Source organism: Carcharodon carcharias, chromosome 33 (genome assembly GCF_017639515.1).
Source record: "Carcharodon carcharias isolate sCarCar2 chromosome 33, sCarCar2.pri, whole genome shotgun sequence".
Taxonomy (NCBI): domain Eukaryota; kingdom Metazoa; phylum Chordata; class Chondrichthyes; order Lamniformes; family Lamnidae; genus Carcharodon; species Carcharodon carcharias.
This window is the reverse complement of record NC_054499.1, coordinates 15116080-15135031: the sequence shown is the minus strand read 5'-3', so window position 1 is coordinate 15135031 and position 18952 is coordinate 15116080. Positions and strand designations below refer to the sequence as shown.

At 55.6% G+C, this 18952-nt stretch overlaps 1 protein-coding gene across 2 annotated transcripts in view; it reads right to left on the bottom strand.

Moving 5' to 3' along the window:
- Positions 1-18952, bottom strand: part of LOC121272264 (phosphatidylinositol 4,5-bisphosphate 3-kinase catalytic subunit alpha isoform) — a 134277-nt gene that overhangs the window by 60814 nt on the left and 54511 nt on the right. The window contains exons 1-3 of one of the 2 annotated variants that reach the window (XM_041178808.1): positions 11361-11496; positions 3482-3756; positions 2330-2492 (exon numbers count right to left, since the gene is read on the bottom strand). In XM_041178808.1, coding sequence (XP_041034742.1) covers positions 2330-2492; positions 3482-3670 — 352 coding nt within the window. In that variant the 5' untranslated portion in view covers positions 3671-3756; positions 11361-11496. Of the gene's footprint in view, positions 1-2329; positions 2493-3481; positions 3757-11360; positions 11497-18952 lie in introns of those variants that run through there. The other variant, XM_041178807.1, reaches the window with a different exon arrangement.

Below are 18952 nucleotides of genomic sequence, written 5' to 3'. Positions count from 1 at the left end.
TTCATTTTGGCAGGAGGAATAAAAGAGAAGCTTATTATCTAAATGGTGAGAGGTTGCAGAGCTCTGAGGTGTAGAGGGATCTGGGTGCCCTAGTGCATGGATCACAAAAGGTTAGTATGCAGGTACAGCAGGTAAATTAGGAAAGCTAATAGAATGTTATCATTTATTGAGAGGGGAATTGAATACAAAAGAAGGGAGGTTATGCTTCAGTTGTACAGGGCACTGGTGAGACCACATTTGGAGCACTGCATACAGTCACCTTATTTAAGGATGGATGTAAATGCATTGGCTAAGCAGTTCAGAGAAGGTTCACAGAGTCTCTCAGTGCAGAAGAGGCCCTTCAGCCCATCGAGTCTGCACCGGTTTACCAGACGAATACCTGGAACGGATGGGTTGTCTTATGGAGGAAAGGCTGGACGGACTAGGCTTGTATTCAGAGCTTAGAGGAGTAAGAGGTGACTTGATTGAAGCATATAAGATCCTGAGGGGTCTTGACAAGGTGGATGTGGAGGGGATGTTTCCTCTTGTGGGAGAATCTAGGACTAGGGGTTGCTGTTTAAAAATAAGGGGTCGCCCATTTAAGCCAGAGATGAAACGAAACTTTTTCACTCAGAAGGTCATGAGTCTTTGGAACTCTCTTCCTCAAAGGTCAAGTGGAAGCAGAGTCATTGAATATCTTTAAGGCAGAGGTGGATAGATTCTTGGTAAGCAAGTGGGGGGTGATAGGTTATCCGGGGTGGTTGGGCTACAGATTTCAGGTTACTGTCAGATCAGCCATGATCTTATTAAATGGCAGAGCAGGGCTCGAGGGGATGAATGGCCTCGTCCTGCTCCTTATTTGCATGTTGGGTCAACAACCCAAGACGGCAGATGGGACCTTGGTTAAACATCTCAGCCGGAACACGGCACCTGCAACCGGGCAGCACTCCCTCAAATCCCGTGCTCACTCGAAACATGTGAGCCAGAGAAGGCAGGAAGTTGAACGCTATCAACCACCCGACAGTACACCACCCGATGATACTGGCTATTCGACCAAGACCACCATCACGCTCAGCTCCATATATGCCCACCCCCTTCCACCCTCCTCCAATATTTCAAGGATGGGTAGGATTTGAAACCTCCTTTGCACACTGTCTGTTATTTTCATAGAATGACAGTGGGGGGACAAGGGTGGGGACGGTGGGGGGAGGGTATCCACGGCCTCTGATTATCCAACCATCCATTTAATTGTCAGGGCATTGCCTGCCTGAACACGTCCCCGACTCAAGCTCATTCAATCACCCCCAGTGATTCATCCACTCAGAGATTTCCTGCACAGCAGTAGTTCACTTGATCCACTGACTCTGTGCCAAGACTTCAATAAGAACAATCCTACAATAATCCCACTGTCCCCCTCGGTCACTCTCGGTCAAACGCGGCCTTGGATGTCAAGGGCAGTCACCTCAGGAGTCCTCCAGTGAGTTGTTTAACTGAATTTAATTAATCAATTTAATATACGTTGCCTACTCCCACTCTCAGTAATTTAAGGAAAAACTCCACCATAAACTTGGTGGAACTAGTCCCAACTATATCCCTCACTCTGTGCTCTGTTAATGGAGGCATTACCCCAGGGGAATCGGCACTAGAAACAAAAGTGGACATTAGTTTACCCAAAATGTGTTGACAGATCCATTGAAGTACATACGCACGCACATATACACACACACGCACATATACACACACACGCACACACGCGAGCAAAGACTGCAACGAAATAATCATTATTAAATTCTACGAGAACTAATTTTACGTGGATGATACCAGGACTTAAAAGGTCACACCTATCAGGGAAGATTAAACAGGCTGGGACCCTTTCCTATCAAAAAGATCGAGGGGCGACCGGGTGGAGGTGTTTAAAATGATGAAAGGATGTGATAGGGTAGACGCAGAGATGATGTTTCAAGGTGAGGGAGATACCAGAACCAGGGGCCATAGCGATAAGGCAGTCACCAATAAATCCAAATGGGGAATTCAGGAGAAACTTCTTCCCCCAGAGAGAGAGAGAGCGAGTGGTGAGAATGTGGAACTCGCTCCCACAGGGAGTGGCTGAGGTGAATAATATAGATACACTTAAGGGGTGGGGGGGAAGCTGGATAAACACATGAGAGAGAAAGGGATAAAAGAGCATGGGGGTGGGGTGAGATGAAGAGGGGATGGGAGGAGGCTCGCATGGAGCAGAAACACCAGCATGGAGCCGATGGGCCAAATGGCCTGTTTTGGGTTGTAAATTCCACCTAATTCTACACAGCGCGGTTTCCAGGTAGGGGGACAGTGCGGCGTGTACACTCACCTATCTCTCGGTTGAGGATTTTCTCCTCTCTGTTGCCCACTGGTTCAATCACTTTAAGGAGCGGCTGGAACAGTCTCAGGTCACACAGCCTCCTGGTCTCGTCGTAGAACTCTTCCCTCTCCGCCTCCTGGGTCACTCCCACAAAGATGTACGAGGATTCATCCTGCAGGGGAACGCATGTTTGTATGGTGACGTACAGCGGTACGGGAGAGATTGGGGGTGGGTGGGGGAATGGGTGATGGGTGATGGGTGACCTGGCAGCTCCTAGTCAGCTGATCAAAGGCCACCTTTGGCTTTATTACCTGCTCCTAGCGGCCATGAGGTGGTGGTGTTGTTGGACCGCGCCCCCCCCCGAACCTCTGTTTCAAAACTGCTACCAGTGAGGTATCTCACCAGGCCTGATTCAAAGGGCAGTTAAGAGTCAACCACATCGGTGTTGGACTGGAGTCACATACAGGCCCGGACTGGGAAAGGATGGCAGATTCCCTTCCCCACAGGACTTCAGCGAACCAGACGGGCTTTGACAAGTGTCCCAGTAGCTTCTCACGGTCACTTCTATTGATACCACCCACCCCCAATTCCACGCCCCTCCCAACAGCTCTTCTGCAGCGTCACGGGATCTTTCTGTGCCCACCCGAGGGAGCAGCTGGGACCTGTTGTTTAACGTCATGTCTGAAGTTGGGCACTTCCGACTGGGCTGCCCTACTTCACTGGCGGGGGGTGGGGGGCACTTCGGCTGGACTATGGGTTGGAGTCTCTGCAGTGGGGCTCGAACCCACGACCTTCCCGGCTCAGAGGCGACACCCACTGAGCCAGGCCGTCATCTACTATTGAATCAACACACGAGAGTGGGAGGATGGATGTGGCATTGCCCTTCACAAGCAACTGGGCGTCCAGGATTCGACGATGACCACCTACCCCCATCCCACCACCCACCCCACCCCCCACCAGACCACCCACCCCACCCCCATCGCACCCCCCACCCCACCCACCTCCCACCCCACCACGCACCCCCCACCCCACCCCCTCCCCCACCCCACCCATCACACCCCCCACCCCACCACTCATCCCACCACCACGCCCCCCCTCAAGCCCCCACTCCCACCCCACACACAACACCCCCCAACCCCAACCCCGACCCCAGCGACTGACCTGCAGGAGGTGGAAAAGCGGATACTTGCGGGATTCCCGGAAAAGCTCGTGCTTGATGCTGATGAGCGTGGCCTCCCGCAGGCACTCCAGCGTGACGATCATCCCGTTGGGCAGGCAGCAGTCCACCAGGATGCGGGGGGGCATCAAGTGGAGGCCCCATAGCTCCCCCGAGGACGGGCGAGGAGGCATCCTGGGCCGGGGTCTCCTCGGGAACGCTCCCTCGGCTCAGGCTATTCGACGCAGGCGCCCGTCCCAACTGAAGAGGGGGGATTTAGCTATAAAACAAAAACACAAAAAAAAGAGATAGGAATGTTAGCAAGTCAGCATTGCCATGGCAACTTCAATGACAGGCCCAAATACTAAAACAACAACAACCTGCATTTATGTAGCACCCCTAACATTGCAAAATGCCCTCGAGGTGCTTCGCAGGGACATAGATAGGTTCTTGATTGGTCAGGGGGATCAAAGGTTACGGGGAGAAGGTGGGAGAATGGGGTTGAGAAACTTATCAGCCATGATTGAATGGCGGAGCAGCCTCGATGGGCCGAATGGCCTAATTTCTGCTCCTATGTTTTCAGAATGCGGCAGTACAGAGGGATCTGGGTGTCCTGGTGCATGAATCAGGAAATGTCTGCGTGCAGGTACAGCAAGTGGTTAGGGAGGCAAGTGGAAAGTCGGGCCTTTATTACAAGGGGGGGGGGGCATAAGGGAAGGGGGAGCATAAGGGAGGGGGGAGCATAAGGGAAGGGGGGGATTACAAGGGAAGGGGGGGATTACAAGGGAAGGGGGGGATTACAAGGGAAGGGGGGGATTACAAGGGAAGGGGGGGATTACAAGGGAAGGGGGGGATTACAAGGGAAGGGGGGGATTACAAGGGAAGGGGGGGATTACAAGGGAAGGGGGGGATTACAAGGGAAGGGGGGGATTACAAGGGAAGGGGGGGATTACAAGGGAAGGGGGGGATTACAAGGGAAGGGGGGGATTACAAGGGAAGGGGGGGATTACAAGGGAAGGGGGGGAGCACAAGGGAAGGGGGGGAGCACAAGGAAAGAGGGGGAGCACAAGGAAAGAGGGGGAGCACAAGGGAAGGGGGGAGCACAAGGGAAGGGGGGAGCACAAGGGAAGGGGGGAGCACAAGGGAAGGGGGGGATTACAAGGGAAGGGGGGGAGCACAAGGGAAGGGGGGGATTACAAGGGAAGGGGGGGATTACAAGGGAAGGGGGGGATTACAAGGGAAGGGGGGGAGCACAAGGGAAGGGGGGGAGCACAAGGGAAGGGGGGAGCACAAGGGAAGGGGGGAGCACAAGGGAAGGGGGGGAGCACAAGGGAAGGGGGGGAGCACAAGGGAAGGGGGGGAGCACAAGGGAAGGGGGGGAGCACAAGGGAAGGGGGGGAGCACAAGGGAAGGGGGGGAGCACAAGGGAAGGGGGGGAGCACAAGGGAAGGGGGGGAGCACAAGGGAAGGGGGGATTACAAGGGAAGGGGGGATTACAAGGGAAGGGGGGATTACAAGGGAAGGGGGGATTACAAGGGAAGGAGGGATTACAAGGGAAGGAGGGGGTTACAAGGGAAGGGGGGGATTACAAGGGAAGGGGGGGATTACAAGGGAAGGAGGGGATTACAAGGGAAGGAGGGGATTACAAGGGAAGGAGGGGATTACAAGGGAAGGAGGGGATTACAAGGGAAGGAGGGGGTTAGCAGCAAACACACCCCTGCTCCTGATGGCTGCTCCCACAGCTCTGTGCAGGGATGTGGGGAGTCCCACTCCCGAGAGCCATCACTCCCTCGTCTCAGGATTTGCTGCTACTGAGATGCGCCGAGACCATAGAACAAGGTGCTGGGTGCCTTTGGGGGTGGGGAGGGAGGGGGGGGTTTTGCAGGCGGTGGGCAGGAGCAGATCCAGGGGGTTGTGGGGTGGGGACAGAGATGTAAGTTTGGGGGGGGGGGGGGGGCGGTCTCTCAGCACGGCCATAAGAGGTGGCGACCCGAGGGCAGTGGGGTGGGGGGAAAACACGCAGCAGACGTTGGGAATGCCCCAGATCAAGAAAAGTGGGCCCCACGAGGGAGGTGCCGACCCTCAGCTTCCTGCCCGAGGACCCAGCAGGCTCTTCCCCCCCACCCAGCCCCCCCACCTCACCGTCCACTCCCCCAACCCAACCCCCACTGCCCCCCCCGACTCCCTTGTCACTGACCTCTTCCCACTGACCTAAAATTAGCAGGCCAGCAGGAAGCAACTTGGCCATTAATTGGCCACTTGAGGGCCTCAAACAGGGGGAGGGGGATCACCCTAGGGCCTCCCCTAAAATCAGTGCCAGGTCTGGGAGGCAGGGGAAGACGGGCAGCGAGAAGGGTGTTTGAGGACGGGTCGTCACTGTTTACCCGGCAACGATGAATCCCCGCGCTCCTACAAGTTTCGGAGACTTGGACAACCTGCAGCAGGCACCTCAAAGCGCCGGAGAAGTCCCACCAGCAGCGCTTGTGCAGGGTCCTCCAAATCCGGAGGGAAAGGAGGCAGCCCCGACACCAGCGCCTCCCGCCAAGTCAACTCGCCCAGCATAAGAGGCGCCTAACGACGGAAAGCCACCTCCACTGGGTGGGACACGGCGTTCGCACGCCTGACGCCAGGCTCCCAGAGCAGCTGCTCCCGGCAGGGGATTCCGGAGGAGGATGGCGGGAATGTTTTAGCGTTGTCCTCCTCGAAGGCGCCCCCGCAGAGGTCAAACGTCCCCCACCCCCAACGCTGACTCATGGGAGGCCCTGGCTCGTGTCCGACCAAAATGGAGGAGATTCGCTTGGGAAGCCTCGGAATACATCAGGACACCTCATCGGGGACGATCGGAGGTGAGTTCGAGGGTGTCGTAGGGAGCGCAAGGACCTCCAAACGACCCCGTCTACCCGATCCTCCAGCGGCACCCACCCCGCATGTGGCAGAGTCTGCACGTCGCCCCGTGGACTTATCAGGCACCCCAGAACCCATTGAGCCAGAGCGGGAGCGAGTCATCCTCGACCCCAAGGGGCTGCCTGAGAAGGCGGAAGACCCAGCAGCGCCCCCGGGAGCGGTTGTCATGGCCGGGACTACACCAAAAGCAGAATGCCACAAACCCAGGACGTAGGCGAGGGGGGGGGGGGTGCTGGGGTGGGGGTGGGGGAGTGGGCATCAGTGGCAGTAGGGTGGGAGCAGGCCTTGGGGCAGGGAGAGCCCCAATCAGGAAAGCGGGGGCCCATGGAGCGAGAGACCTCCCAACCCCCTTTCTGCCCAAGGTCGTAAGCAGGCTGACCCTGCTGAGCTCCCTCCCTTCCCTGAGCTCCTGCTGCCGGCCTAAAAAACGGCCAGGCAGGGAGCAGCTTGCCTCAAGTGGCAACCGGTTGGCCACTTAAGGATCTCAACTGGGGCGAGGGCTGTGAGGCTACCTTAGGCCCCACTCGCCCACACCCCCCCCACCCTCCAAGGTTGGGAATGGGCAGCAGGGCACCCATGGAAACTAAACAGGCCTTCCGCAACCCCCCCACCCCCTGCAAACCTGCCAGCGGGAGGCCGTTAAAGTCTCCCCCCTGGGGTAGCGTGCATCGTTTTGGTCTCCTTGCCTAAGGAGAGATATAAACCTGCAACGGAGGAAATGCAGAGAAGGTTTGCCGGGCTGCTCCCTGAGACGAAGGTGTCGTCTTGCGAAGAAGCGTTGAAACTCCGGTTGCAGAGTTAAGAACGAGGCGCGAGGTTATGGAAGCGTCAGGTTCGGAGTGGGCTCGGCAGGGGAGGATGCTGAGAACCTTCCAAGATTCGAGCCCTCATTCTGATTCCCCTCCACCCCCCCCCCCCCCCACACCGCCCCAAGTGGAAGCCTCTTCTCTACGTCCGCCATGTTAAAATCCTGTCATCATCTTAAAGGCCTCCATCAGGTCATCTGCCTAGACTTTTCTCGGGGAAAGAGCCCCCAAGGGGAGGTGACGGCACAGTGGTATTGTCACTGGACTAGTATTACAGACACCCAGGGTAATGCTCTGGGGGGACCCGAGTTCGAATCCCACCACGGCAGATGGCGGAATTTAAATTCAATAGAGATCTGGAATTAAAAGTCTAACGGTGACCATGAAACCCTTGTCGATCGTTGTAAAGACCCCATCTGGTTCACTAATGCCCCCTTCAGGGAAGGAAATCTGCCATCCTTACCCGGTCTGGCCCACATGTGACTCAACACCCACACAGCAAATGTGATTGACTCTTAAATGCCCCCTCTGAACAAGGGCAATTAGGGATGGGCAATAAGTACTGGCTTAGCCAGCGCCGCGCCACATCCCACGAATGATTGAAACAAAAAAAAACCTGTTCAATCTTTTGCTAATTTCTCCGTTCTGCTATCATTCTAGTAATTTAGTTTGCGGACTTCCTTCGGGAGAGGGTAACTCAGCTCGGCGGTGGGGGGGGGGGGGGGGGGGGGGGGGGGGGGTCAAATATAACACCGGAGGTCGCGAAGAGTGCAGTTCAGCCTCAGAAAGTTGCTGGTGGGGGTGGGTGGGTGGGGGGGGGGGGGGGGGGGGGTGAAGGCAGCATGTAGACGAGGGGATCCAGGGTATAGTCTTGGGGGCCAGGAGGGTGGTGGCCACCAAAGGCAGAGGCAATGAGCAGCAGTGAGTACAGGAACCACCGGCAAGTGATTCTCTGGCTATAGCAGGATGGACGCAGATCACGTTAGGCAGGCGCGGTCCCACACGGCCGGGGCAACAGTGGAAAGGTTTTGGAGCAGAAATCGGCGGCCAGCGGGTGTCCGAAAGCTTAGTCAAATCGGTCGGTTTTAAGCAGCGTCGCAAAAGGGAGAGGCAGAGAGGCTGAGGGAGGGGAACTCGGCAGCAGGGGGTGCAGCTCGGGGCACAGGCAGCCGGAGGCGCAGGTGTGGGGAGTGGGGGTGGGGGGGGTAGTAATAAAAATCAGGGATGCTCGAACGGCCGGAAGTGAAGGAGCACAGCAGTCTCGCGTGGGCTGTGGGGCTGGAGGTGGTTACAGAGACGGGGAGAGGGCAAGGCCCACGGAGGGATTTGAACACAGGGGGTGAGAGTTTTAACACGGAGGCACCGAGAGCCACGGTGGGTCAGCCCGCACGGACTGGGTGGGGGTGGAGGTGGGGGAGGCGGCGACAACACATGAATGGGACTCGGTGTAAATAAAAGGGCACAGGCAGTAGAGATGAAGCTTAGGGAGGGTGCTGGAAGGGTCGCATCTAGGAGGTAACAAAAGCGTAGGGCGTGGGGCTTCAACAGCAGATGGACAAAGGTTGGGCGGGGGGCGGGGGGGACAGACAGGCTGGGAAGTATTTTAAAAGAGAAGTGCTCTTAAACATTTAATTCTTCCCTCCACCACCAACCCCCCAGCCCCCGCGGCCTGATTGTAACTTTAATCATGCTTATGGTTTGGCTATTTCTACTCCCTGAGTATTAGCTGATTAAGGCCACCAATTTTAAGGACCCACAGGAAACACTTGTGCTCCATTCTAAAATAAATAATTACTCAGAGCTTCAAACAATGACAGCAATGAAAGAACCGGGCACCCCGAGCGGCTTTCACACCCAGCGGAGTACTTTTTGGGAGCGCACTGATGAGAGGAGGAAGCACGGCAGCTAACAGGTGCACAGGAAGATCCCACAAGTCTCCCGGAGCTGAAGTCCTGCGGGCAGGGAAACGAGCCACTCGCTTCTCCTCTTGCAGGGCGAGCTCGAAGGGAGTGGGGATGTTAAAAGGAATTTTTTGGGTTTTTTTGGAAAGCCACCACGATGGGCAAGCCCTACGTTGGATTCCTCCTGCCGTCAGAGAGGAACGTGGTGGACAGCGGTCATCAGGACCAAACTGTGACGGCGCCCTGCACTCAAATCAATTTGGACTCGTGCACGATTAATGGAAGGGCTCCCATCGCAGGCTAGACTCCTTTGTTAATTATTCATTCATAGGATGTGGGCACCGCTGGCTAGGCCAGCATTTATTGCCCATCCCTAATTGCCCTGTTCAGACAGCATTTAAGAGCCAACCACATTGCCGTGTGTCTAGAGTCGCATGGAGGCCAGACCATAAGACATAGGAGCAGAAATTAGGCCATTTGGCCCATCGAGTCTGCTCCGCCATTCAATCATGGCTGATCAGTTTCTCAACCCCAATCTCCCGCCTTCTCCCCGTAACCTTTGACCCCCTTACCAATCAAGAACCTATCTATCTCGGTCTTAAATACACTCAATGACCTGGCCTCCACAGCCTTCTGTGGCAATGAATTCCATAGATTCACCACTCTCTGGCTAAAGAAGTTTCTCCTCATCTCTGTCCTAAAAGGTCTTCCCTTTACTCTGAGGCTGTGCCCTCGGGTCCTAGGACCAGGTAGGGATGGCAGGTTTCCTTCCCTAAAAAGGTAATTGGTGAACCAGATGGGTTTTTATTGACAACTGGCAATGGTTTTCTGGTCATCATCAGACCTTTAATTCCAGATTTTTTTTAAAATTGAATTTAAATTTCACTAGCTGGCGTGGTGGGATTTGAACCCAGGTCCCCAGAACAATACCCTAGGTTGGAATACCAGTCCAGTGACAATATCACTTTGCCATCCCTTCCCCAGCCCAGAGTCAGTACCTCCAGCAGAGAAAGGGTAACAGAGAGAGGGAGTGAGAGGTTAAACTGGACAGAAGGACATAGGTTTGTAAGAATGATTCAGCACAGAAAGAGGCCATTCGGCCTATGCTGGCTCTTTCCTCGAGCTATCCAATTAACCGAACTCCGCCTATCACCCCCCAAGTCAACTAGACAACAGAGGTGAATAGAGGGATGGAGTTTGTTCGTTTCTCACTGCAAGCCTTTCAAGGGAAGACATTTCAGATGTAAAAAAAATAACCCTCAGGTTCGATCACAACAATCTAAATAAAAGCCAGCTCAAGAAAACACATCAGTTTATTGACGCGACAATAGTAACCTGTCATGACAGTCACGTCCTTGAAACACATAAGAACTGCTGAGCGGTGAAAAGCACTCAAGATCACAACAATCTTACTAATCATTAAACTGGAGCTGCACAGAGGCAGACAGTGCAAGAGAGCAAGCCACAGAGAACCAGAGCCAGCTAGAGAGAGAGAGAGAGAGAGGGGGAGGGGGAAAAAGGGAGAGAGAGGGGGAGGGGGAAAAAGGGAGAGAGGGGGGAGGGGGAAAAGGGAGAGAGAAAGGGGGGAGGGGGAAAAGGGAGAGAGAAAGGGGGGAGGGGGAAAAGGGAGAGGGGGGGGAGGGGGAAAAGGGAGAGAGGGGGGGAGGGGGAAAAGGGAGAGAGAGAGGGGGGGAGGGGGAAAGGGAGAGAGAGAGGGGGGGAGGGGGAAAAGGGAGAGGGGGGGGAGGGGGGAAAAGGGAGAGAGGGGGGGGGGAGGGAGAGAGAGAGAAGGAGAGGGGGAAAGGGAGAGAGAGAGGGAGGGGGAAAGGGAGAGAGAGGGAGGGGGGAAAGGGAGAGAGAGGGAGGGGGGAAAGGGAGAGAGAGGGAGGGGGGAAAGGGAGAGAGAGGGAGAGGGAAAGAGAGAGAGAGAGGGAAAAGGGAGAGAGAGGGAAAAGGGAGAAAAAAGAGAGAGAGAGAGGGGGAAAAGAGAGATAGAGAGGGAAAAGACAGAGAGAGGGGGAAAGAGAGAAAGAGAGAGGGGGGAAAGAGAGAGAGGGGGAAAGAGAGAGAGAGAGGGGAAAGAAAGAGAGAGAGGGGAAAGAAAGAGAGAGGGGAAAGAAAGAGAGAGAAAAAAGAGAGAAAAAAGAGAGAGACAGAGAGAACAAGAAAAGGCCGAGAAAGAGGGAGAGAAAAAGACTCACAGAGAGAGACTGTCTTTTCTCCCATGGATGCGGGTAAAGAGAGAGGATAATTTTCCACTTTTGTGACTGTACCTTGACGCGCCTTCGTTGACATGGTGCCAACCAGACCCTCCCTTGACCCTGCTCTGAAGAGCTCCCGATTGGGTCAGGGGTCTCGGGCCCAAGGTACAGACTTGCCCTTCTTCCACTGGCTCCGACAGTACAGTCCACACGTCAAACGCGACCTGGTTTGTCCCCCCACCCAGAGTGACGGACGGAGAAAGCGGGAGGTTGGGGCGATCGCAAGGGGCTATAATTTCACCATCTCGTCCGGAAAGAAAATAAAATAAAATAAAATTGGAGGTAGAGACTCCTGCATAACCTCTGGCTGCTGTGAGGCGTACAGTTGTAACGGTGAAGCAGTGTCATTGCTGTCAGGGGAGCTGGTGTCTCTACACAGGCCAACAGGCATCCTGTTTACCTCCTGGTCCCCGCTGTTCTGCAGGAAAGGCAGAGAGACACACACACACACGACTGATTAGAATCTCAATTTCCTTTCCAGAAAATCCTGGCCTTTTTGTGCAAGTGTCAGCTGTGGTGCAGCTGGTAGCACTCTCGCCTCTGAGTCGGAGAGTGATGGACTCAGGCCCCACTGCTGGAGACCTGCAGATAATCCAGGTCAACTCTCAACTGCGCCAGCACCGAGGGGGAGCGGCACCATCTTTCGGACCAGACGCCAAACCAAGGGCTCCGAACTGGCGGGCCCAAAGGAGATCCCACAGCCACCACTTCGGACAGGGTCGGGAGATCCCCCCCCGGCGCGCCCAGGCCAATGTTTATCCCTCGATCCCACATCCCGACAATCTGCTCCCTGTCACTTCCCAAGCCTTGGCCGCCACCGACGAGGAAGCCCTTCAGCAGACCCAGCCGCGCCCGCCTTCTGCAAACTACGGCCAGCGAGCATTCGACAACAAAGACCTCCGCGAGTCGGCAAAAGTGCAGGGCCGCTGTCGCCGTCACACTCCTGCACTGCAGCGAGACCTGGACAGAGCATCATCGACACATATAACAAGAGCCAGAGAAAATTCCACAGGCAATACCTCTGCTGCCACACCCCCTCCCCCCCTCCAGATTCAACAGGAGTCGGGGTGGGGGGGGTGGGGGGGGGGGGATGGTGCATTGAACAAAGCTGGTGTCCCCTTCTTGAAGCCAGCTCCAGAAGCGTTCCGCCAAAACTCCTGTAAAGTCAACTAGGATGGACTGGTCACTGTGTCCAGATGGCCGAAAGCATCCCCCCCCCCCCCCCCCCCCCCCCCACCACCGGGTCCTGTTTTCTGGACTCTGGGGTGAGGGGGGGGGGGGGGTTGCGGGGAAGCTCGCCGCCAATCCTTCAAAATGGCAACTTGTCCATCAAGCTGCACCATGCCCAGTCCAAGCGCCCCAGCGATGGGGCAGAGCGGCAGCGGAGTGGGAGGGACGCAGAAGAGGGAGCAAATCCTGCGCTCCGGATCCCGCTGCCTGGCGGGATGTCCTGCCTCCCTTGTGCCCAAAGACCCGGGCACAGAGGGGCGGGGAGTCGGCGGCCCTGTTCAATCACACGAGGGGACCCTGAGGAGAGACGCCATCCTGGAGCTGAGGTGCAGCCGACACAGCAACGTCGGAGCTCGCTGTGCTTGGAATCGCCCGCTGCGTTCTCCCCCCTCCCCGAGCGCTTCATCGGCTGTAACATGCTACGGGAGGCATCGCCGAGATTCCAAGTCATTCCACCACGCCTGTCGGGGGTGGGGGGTGGTGAGTGCTCCTCAATTTCACTCCTGAGCTACACAGCTCAAACACGAGGCTTGAATTTGAAGGTTTGCGTCCCCGTATTGTGGATTCTCCAGCCCCACGCGCCGCACCCCCCCCCCCCGCCCCGGGTTGAATAAGCACCTTGATGCAGTCACCCCACAAGCCTTGCAAACTCAAGGAGATACGACACCGAGTTTAAAATTAAAGTGGTTCAAGGGACAGCGGGGTCCGCTCGCAATTCACGCAAATGCTGAGCCGTGTGAAACTTGACACCAAACAAAAAAGGTAGCCTTAACTGCAAACATCAATCGACAAGGGACTTACGCTCCCCTGCAACCTCCTCCCACCCCCCCCACCCCCAGCCCCATCCTGTCTCCTGTCTTGATGATCTGGCTCACCTTTTGGAACAGTTTAAAACCAAAACCCCATCTAGACCGGTTGTGGTGGTTTGTGATTCACGAGGGTGCTCGAGTGGCTCAGTTAGAGAAGCCACATCGATTTGCAAAAGTGCTACAGAGGTCCCACACCCAACTGAGACGCTTGTGCTCCAGACGTTAGGAGCCACAAGCGGGTCACAGAAACAGGCCATTCGGCCCAATGAGTCCATGCTGGCATTTAAGCACCACTTGAGCGTCCTCTCATTCTCCACCTCTCAATCTATCACCGTAACTCTCAGCTCCTTTCTCCTTTGTGTTTATCCCTCTTAAACACATCAACACTATTTGCCTCAACACTCCCTGTGATAGCAAGTTCCACGTTCTCACCACTCTCTGGATAAAGAGCAACTGCTGGCATTGATATGTCGCTTTTAACATAATAAAACTCCCCAAAGCACTTCGAAGGGAGTTAGAAAACAAATCTTTGACATCGAGCCGCATAAGGAAATATCAGGTCAGGTGACCAAAGGCTTGGTCAAAGAGGTAGGGTTCAATGGAGTGTCTTAAACGTTACAGGTGAGGTAGCGAGGCGGAGGGGGTTAGGGAGGGAATTCCAGAGCTTAGGTCCCGGGCAGCTGAAGGCAGGGCCACTGACTGTCGAGCGGTTATGGTCGGGAATGCACAGGAAGCCAGAACTGGAGGAATGCAGAGGATCTCGGAGGGTTGCGGGGGGTGGAGGAAGTTACAGAGATAGAGAGCAGGGAGGCCACGGAAGGGTTTGAAAGCAAGGATGGAGTTGGTAGTTAGGCTACGGGAGTTTGGACTTGGGATCAAAAGGGAAAAAAAAATGATGGCCTCAGTCTCCCCATTATTTAATTGGGAGTAATGACAATGATGGTCTGGCCAGTTGGTACCACTCTACAGAGATCATGGTCTGGTCCTTCAATGACCAAAGAAACCATGGTCAGTAAAACAGAACAGATTTTATTTTGTGCTCTAGGAACGATCCCTCATGAATCTGTATCCCATCCCTGTAACCACCTACAACCCTTCGAGAGCTCAGTGTTCCTCCAACTCTGGCCTCTCACATTCCCAATTTCCCTCACTCCACCACAGAAGGATATGCCTTCAGTTGCCAGGGCCCCAGGCTCTGGATTTTCATCCCTAAATCGCTGTTGCTGTCACGCCCTCCCTCCCTCCCTCTCGCTGCCTGTCACACCCTCCCTCCCTCTCTCTCGCTGTCACGTCCTCCTTCCCACCCTCTCGCTGCCTGTCACACCCTCCCTCCCTCTGGCTGTCACGTCCTCCCTCCCTACCTCTGGCTGTCACGCCCTCCCTCCCTCTCGCTGCTTGTCACACCCTCCCTCCCTCTGGCTGTCACGCCCTCCCTCCCTCCCTCTCTCTCGCTGCCTGTCACACCCTCCCTTCCTCTCGCTGCCTGTCACACCCTCCCTTCCTCTCGCTGCCTGTCACACCCTCCCTTCCTCTCGCTGGCTGTCACGCCCTCCCTTCCTCTCGCTGGCTGTCACGCCCTCCCTTCCTCTCGCTGGCTGTCACGCCCTCCCTCCCTCTCTCTCGCTGGCTGTCACACCCTCCCTCCCGCTGCCTGTCACACCCTCCCACCCTCTCGCTGGCTATCACACCCTCCCTCCCTCTCTCTCGCTGCCTGTCACACCCTCCCACCCTCCCTCTCTCTCGCTGCCTGTCACACCCTCCCTCCCTCTCTCTCGCTGCCTGTCACACCCTCCCTCCCTCCCTCTCGCTGCCTGTCACACCCTCCCTCCCTCTCGCTGCCTGTCACACCCTCCCTCCCTCTCTATCGCTGCCTGTCACACCCTCCCTCTCTCTCGCTGCCTGTCACACTCTCCCTCCCTCCCTCTCACTCTCTCGCTGGCTGTCACACCCTCCCTCCTCCCTCTGGCTGTCACACCCTCCCTCCCTCTCGCTGCCTGTCACTCCCTCCCTCCCTCTGGCTGTCACACCCTCCCTCCCTCTCGCTGCCTGTCACACCCTCCCTCCCTCTCGCTGCCTGTCACACCCTCCCTCCCTCTCGCTGCCTGTCACACCCTCCCTCCCTCTCGCTGCCTGTCACACCCTCCCTCCCTCTCGCTGCCTGTCACACCCTCCCTCCCTCTCGCTGGCTGTCACACCCTCCCTCCCTCTGCCTGTCATACCCTCCCTCCCTCCCTCTCGCTGGCTGTCACACCCTCCCTCCCTCCCTCTCACTGCCTGTCACACCCTCCCTCCCTCTCGCTGGCTGTCACACCCTCCCTCCCTCTCGCTGCCTGTCACATCCTCCCTCCCTCTCGCTGCCTGTCACACCCTCCCTCCTTCCCTCTGGCTGTCACACCCTCCCTCCCTCTCGCTGCCTGTCACACCCTCCCTCCCTCTCGCTGCCTGTCACACCCTCCCTCCCTCTCGCTGCCTGTCACACCCTCCCTCCCTCTCGCTGCCTGTCACACCCTCCCTCCCTCTCGCTGGCTGTCATACCCTCCCTCCCTCTCGCTGCCTGTCACACCCTCCCTCCCTCTCGCTGCCTGTCACACACTCCCTCCCTCTCGCTGCCTGTCACACCCTCCCTCCCTCTCGCTGCCTGTCACACCCTCCCTCCCTCTCGCTGGCTGTCACACCTTCCCTCCCTCTCGCTGGCTGTCACACCTTCCCTCCCTCTCGCTGGCTGTCACACCCTCCCTCCCTCCCTCTGGCTGTCACACCCTCCCTCCCTCTCTCTGGCTGTCACACCCTCCCTCCCTCTCTCTGGCTGTCACACCCTCCCTCTCGCTGGCTGTCACACCCTCCTTCCCTCTCGCTGGCTGTCACACCCTCCTTCCCTCTCGCTGGCTGTCACACCCTCCCTCTCGCTCTCCTCCTTTAAAACATGCCTTAAAACCGCTCCCTGGACAAGCTGTCCAACTATCTCCATGTGCAGTTCATGGTGGGGAACAAAAACGATGGCTTCAGTCCTGCCAACACTGAACTAGGGTGCAGGAAATCTCCGCTCATCTGGGACGTCAGACCACAGGGAGGCAGTAGAGGGGTTCGAGAGAGGTAGTGGAGAGCTGGAGCCAAGGCCCATCAAGGTCCACGTGGGTCTCGAAGTTGTGGGTTGAGATGTCTACCATGGAACAGCATGTAGATAAGAAATGGGAAGGGGAAAAGGATTGATCCTTGGGCAGGAATGATCCAGAGGCAAGAGCACAAACTGAAACCACTGCAGGCAGTTCTCTGGCTGCAACTGGATAGATAAGAATGGAACTGAGCGAGTACAGTCCCACCCAGCAGAATAAACAGAACATTTAGAGGAGGTGGTCAACCATGTCAAAGCTGCAGGCAGGTCGAGAGGGATGGAGGGGGGAGGGGTGTGTGATGGAGGGAGGGGTGGAGACGGTTCACTGCAGTCACATTCACACAGAGGATGTCATTTGTGACTTGGACAAGGGCTGTGGTGGGGGACAGACAGATGTGGAAAAAAATTACAGGGGCCCAAACATCTGAACAACAACAGCAGATCCTGTCTCCCTTCACCCCAGACACGTACACTTCCATCAACATTCAGCATACAGTGATCCAAAACAGTTAGAGGGAGCTTTACTCTGTATCTAACCCTGTGCTGTCCCTACTAAAGCCAATCATCACCCTCTCCTGCAGGACCTTGGGCTCGCTGTACAGGCACCATCACTGCTCCAACGTAGAGCAGCTATCCGAAAACAGCTGGCAACAAACCCTGATGCACCAGGCTTGAATGCCTCAACTGCAGGCAAGGAAAAATATACTAAGCACCAGGTGCACAGATTCTTACTTATTTTACAGCTTTTTACTGTCTCGTTATTTTTAAATTCCGGACCTTATACTCAAAAAAAAAAGAGTCCAAAAGTGGATGACTTCCTTCACAGCATTGGTGCGGGAGAGATAAGAGAAACCAAGACCTGGACTGGCGCCGAAATCCTGCATTAAACAAAAATAGCTTTCAGCATTTAAAGCTCAATGACTTTAATCTGCAGAATGTTTGTCAGTAACCAGATAAGCACTTTATATAAGTGTCTCAGGAGAGTTTTCCCCATTACAATGTTTTCACTTACAAAAAGAAGGGAAAGTGGAACAGTCTCTGGTTAGGCCATGCTGTTATCAATTTCTCACAGGACAGGTACAGCACGGGGTTCAATACAGAGTAAAGCTCCTTCTACACTGTCCCCAACAAACACTCCCAGGACAGGTACAGCACGGGGTTAGATACAGAGTAAAGCTCCCTCTACACTGTCCCCATCAAACACTCCCAGGACAGGTACAGCACGGGGTTAGATACAAAGTAAAGCTCCCTCTACACTGTCCCCATCAAACACTCCCAGGACAGGTACAGCATGGGGTTAGGTACAGAGTAAAGCTCCTTCTACACTGTCCCCATCAAACACTCCCAGGACAGGTACAGCACGGGGTTAGATACAGAGTAAAGCTCCCTCTACACTGTCCCCATCAAACACTCCCAGGACAGGTACAGCACGGGGTTAGATACAGAGTAAAACTCCCTCTACGCTGTCCCCGTCAAACACTCCCAGGACAGGTACAGCACGGGGTTAGATACAGAGTAAAGCTCCCTCTACACTGTCCCCATCAAACACTCACAGGGCAGGTACAGCACGGGGTTAGATACAGAGTAAAGCTCCCTCTACACTGTCCCCATCAAACACTGCCAGGACAGGTACAGCACGGGGTTAGATACAGAGTAAAGCTCCCTCTACTACGTCCCCGTCAAACACTCCCAGGACTGGTACAGCACAGGGTTAGATACAGAGTAAAGCTCCCTCTACACTGTCCCCATCAAACACTCCCAGGACAGGTACAGCACAGGGTTCAATACAGAGTAAAGTTCCCTCTACACTGTCCCCATCAAACATTCCCAGGACAGGTACAGCACGGGGTTCAATACAAAGTAAAACTCCCCCTACACTGTCCACATCAAACACTCCCAGGACTGGTACAGCACAGGGTTAGATACAGAGTAAAGCTCCCTCTACACTGTCCCCATCAAACACTCCCAGGACAGGTACAGCACGGGGTTAGATACAGAGTAAAACTCCCTCTACGCTGTCCCCGTCAAACACTCCCAGGGCAGGTACAGCATGGGGTTAGATACAGAGTAAAACTCCCTCTACACTGTCCCCATCAAACACTCCCAGGACAGGTACAGCACGGGGTTAGATACAGAGTAAAACTCCCTCTACGCTGTCCCCGTCAAACAGTCCCAGGACAGGTACAGCACGGGGTTAGATACAGAGTAAAACTCCCTCTACGCTGTCCCCGTCAAACAGTCCCAGGACAGGTACAGCACGGGGTTAGATACAGAGTAAAGCTCCCTCTACACTGTCCCCATCAAACACTCCCAGGGCAGGTACAGCACGGGGTTAGATACAGAGTAAAGCTCCCTCTACACTGTCCCCATCAAACACTCCCAGGACAGGTACAGCACGGGGTTAGATACAGAGTAAAGCTCCCTCTACTATGTCCCCGTCAAACACTCCCAGG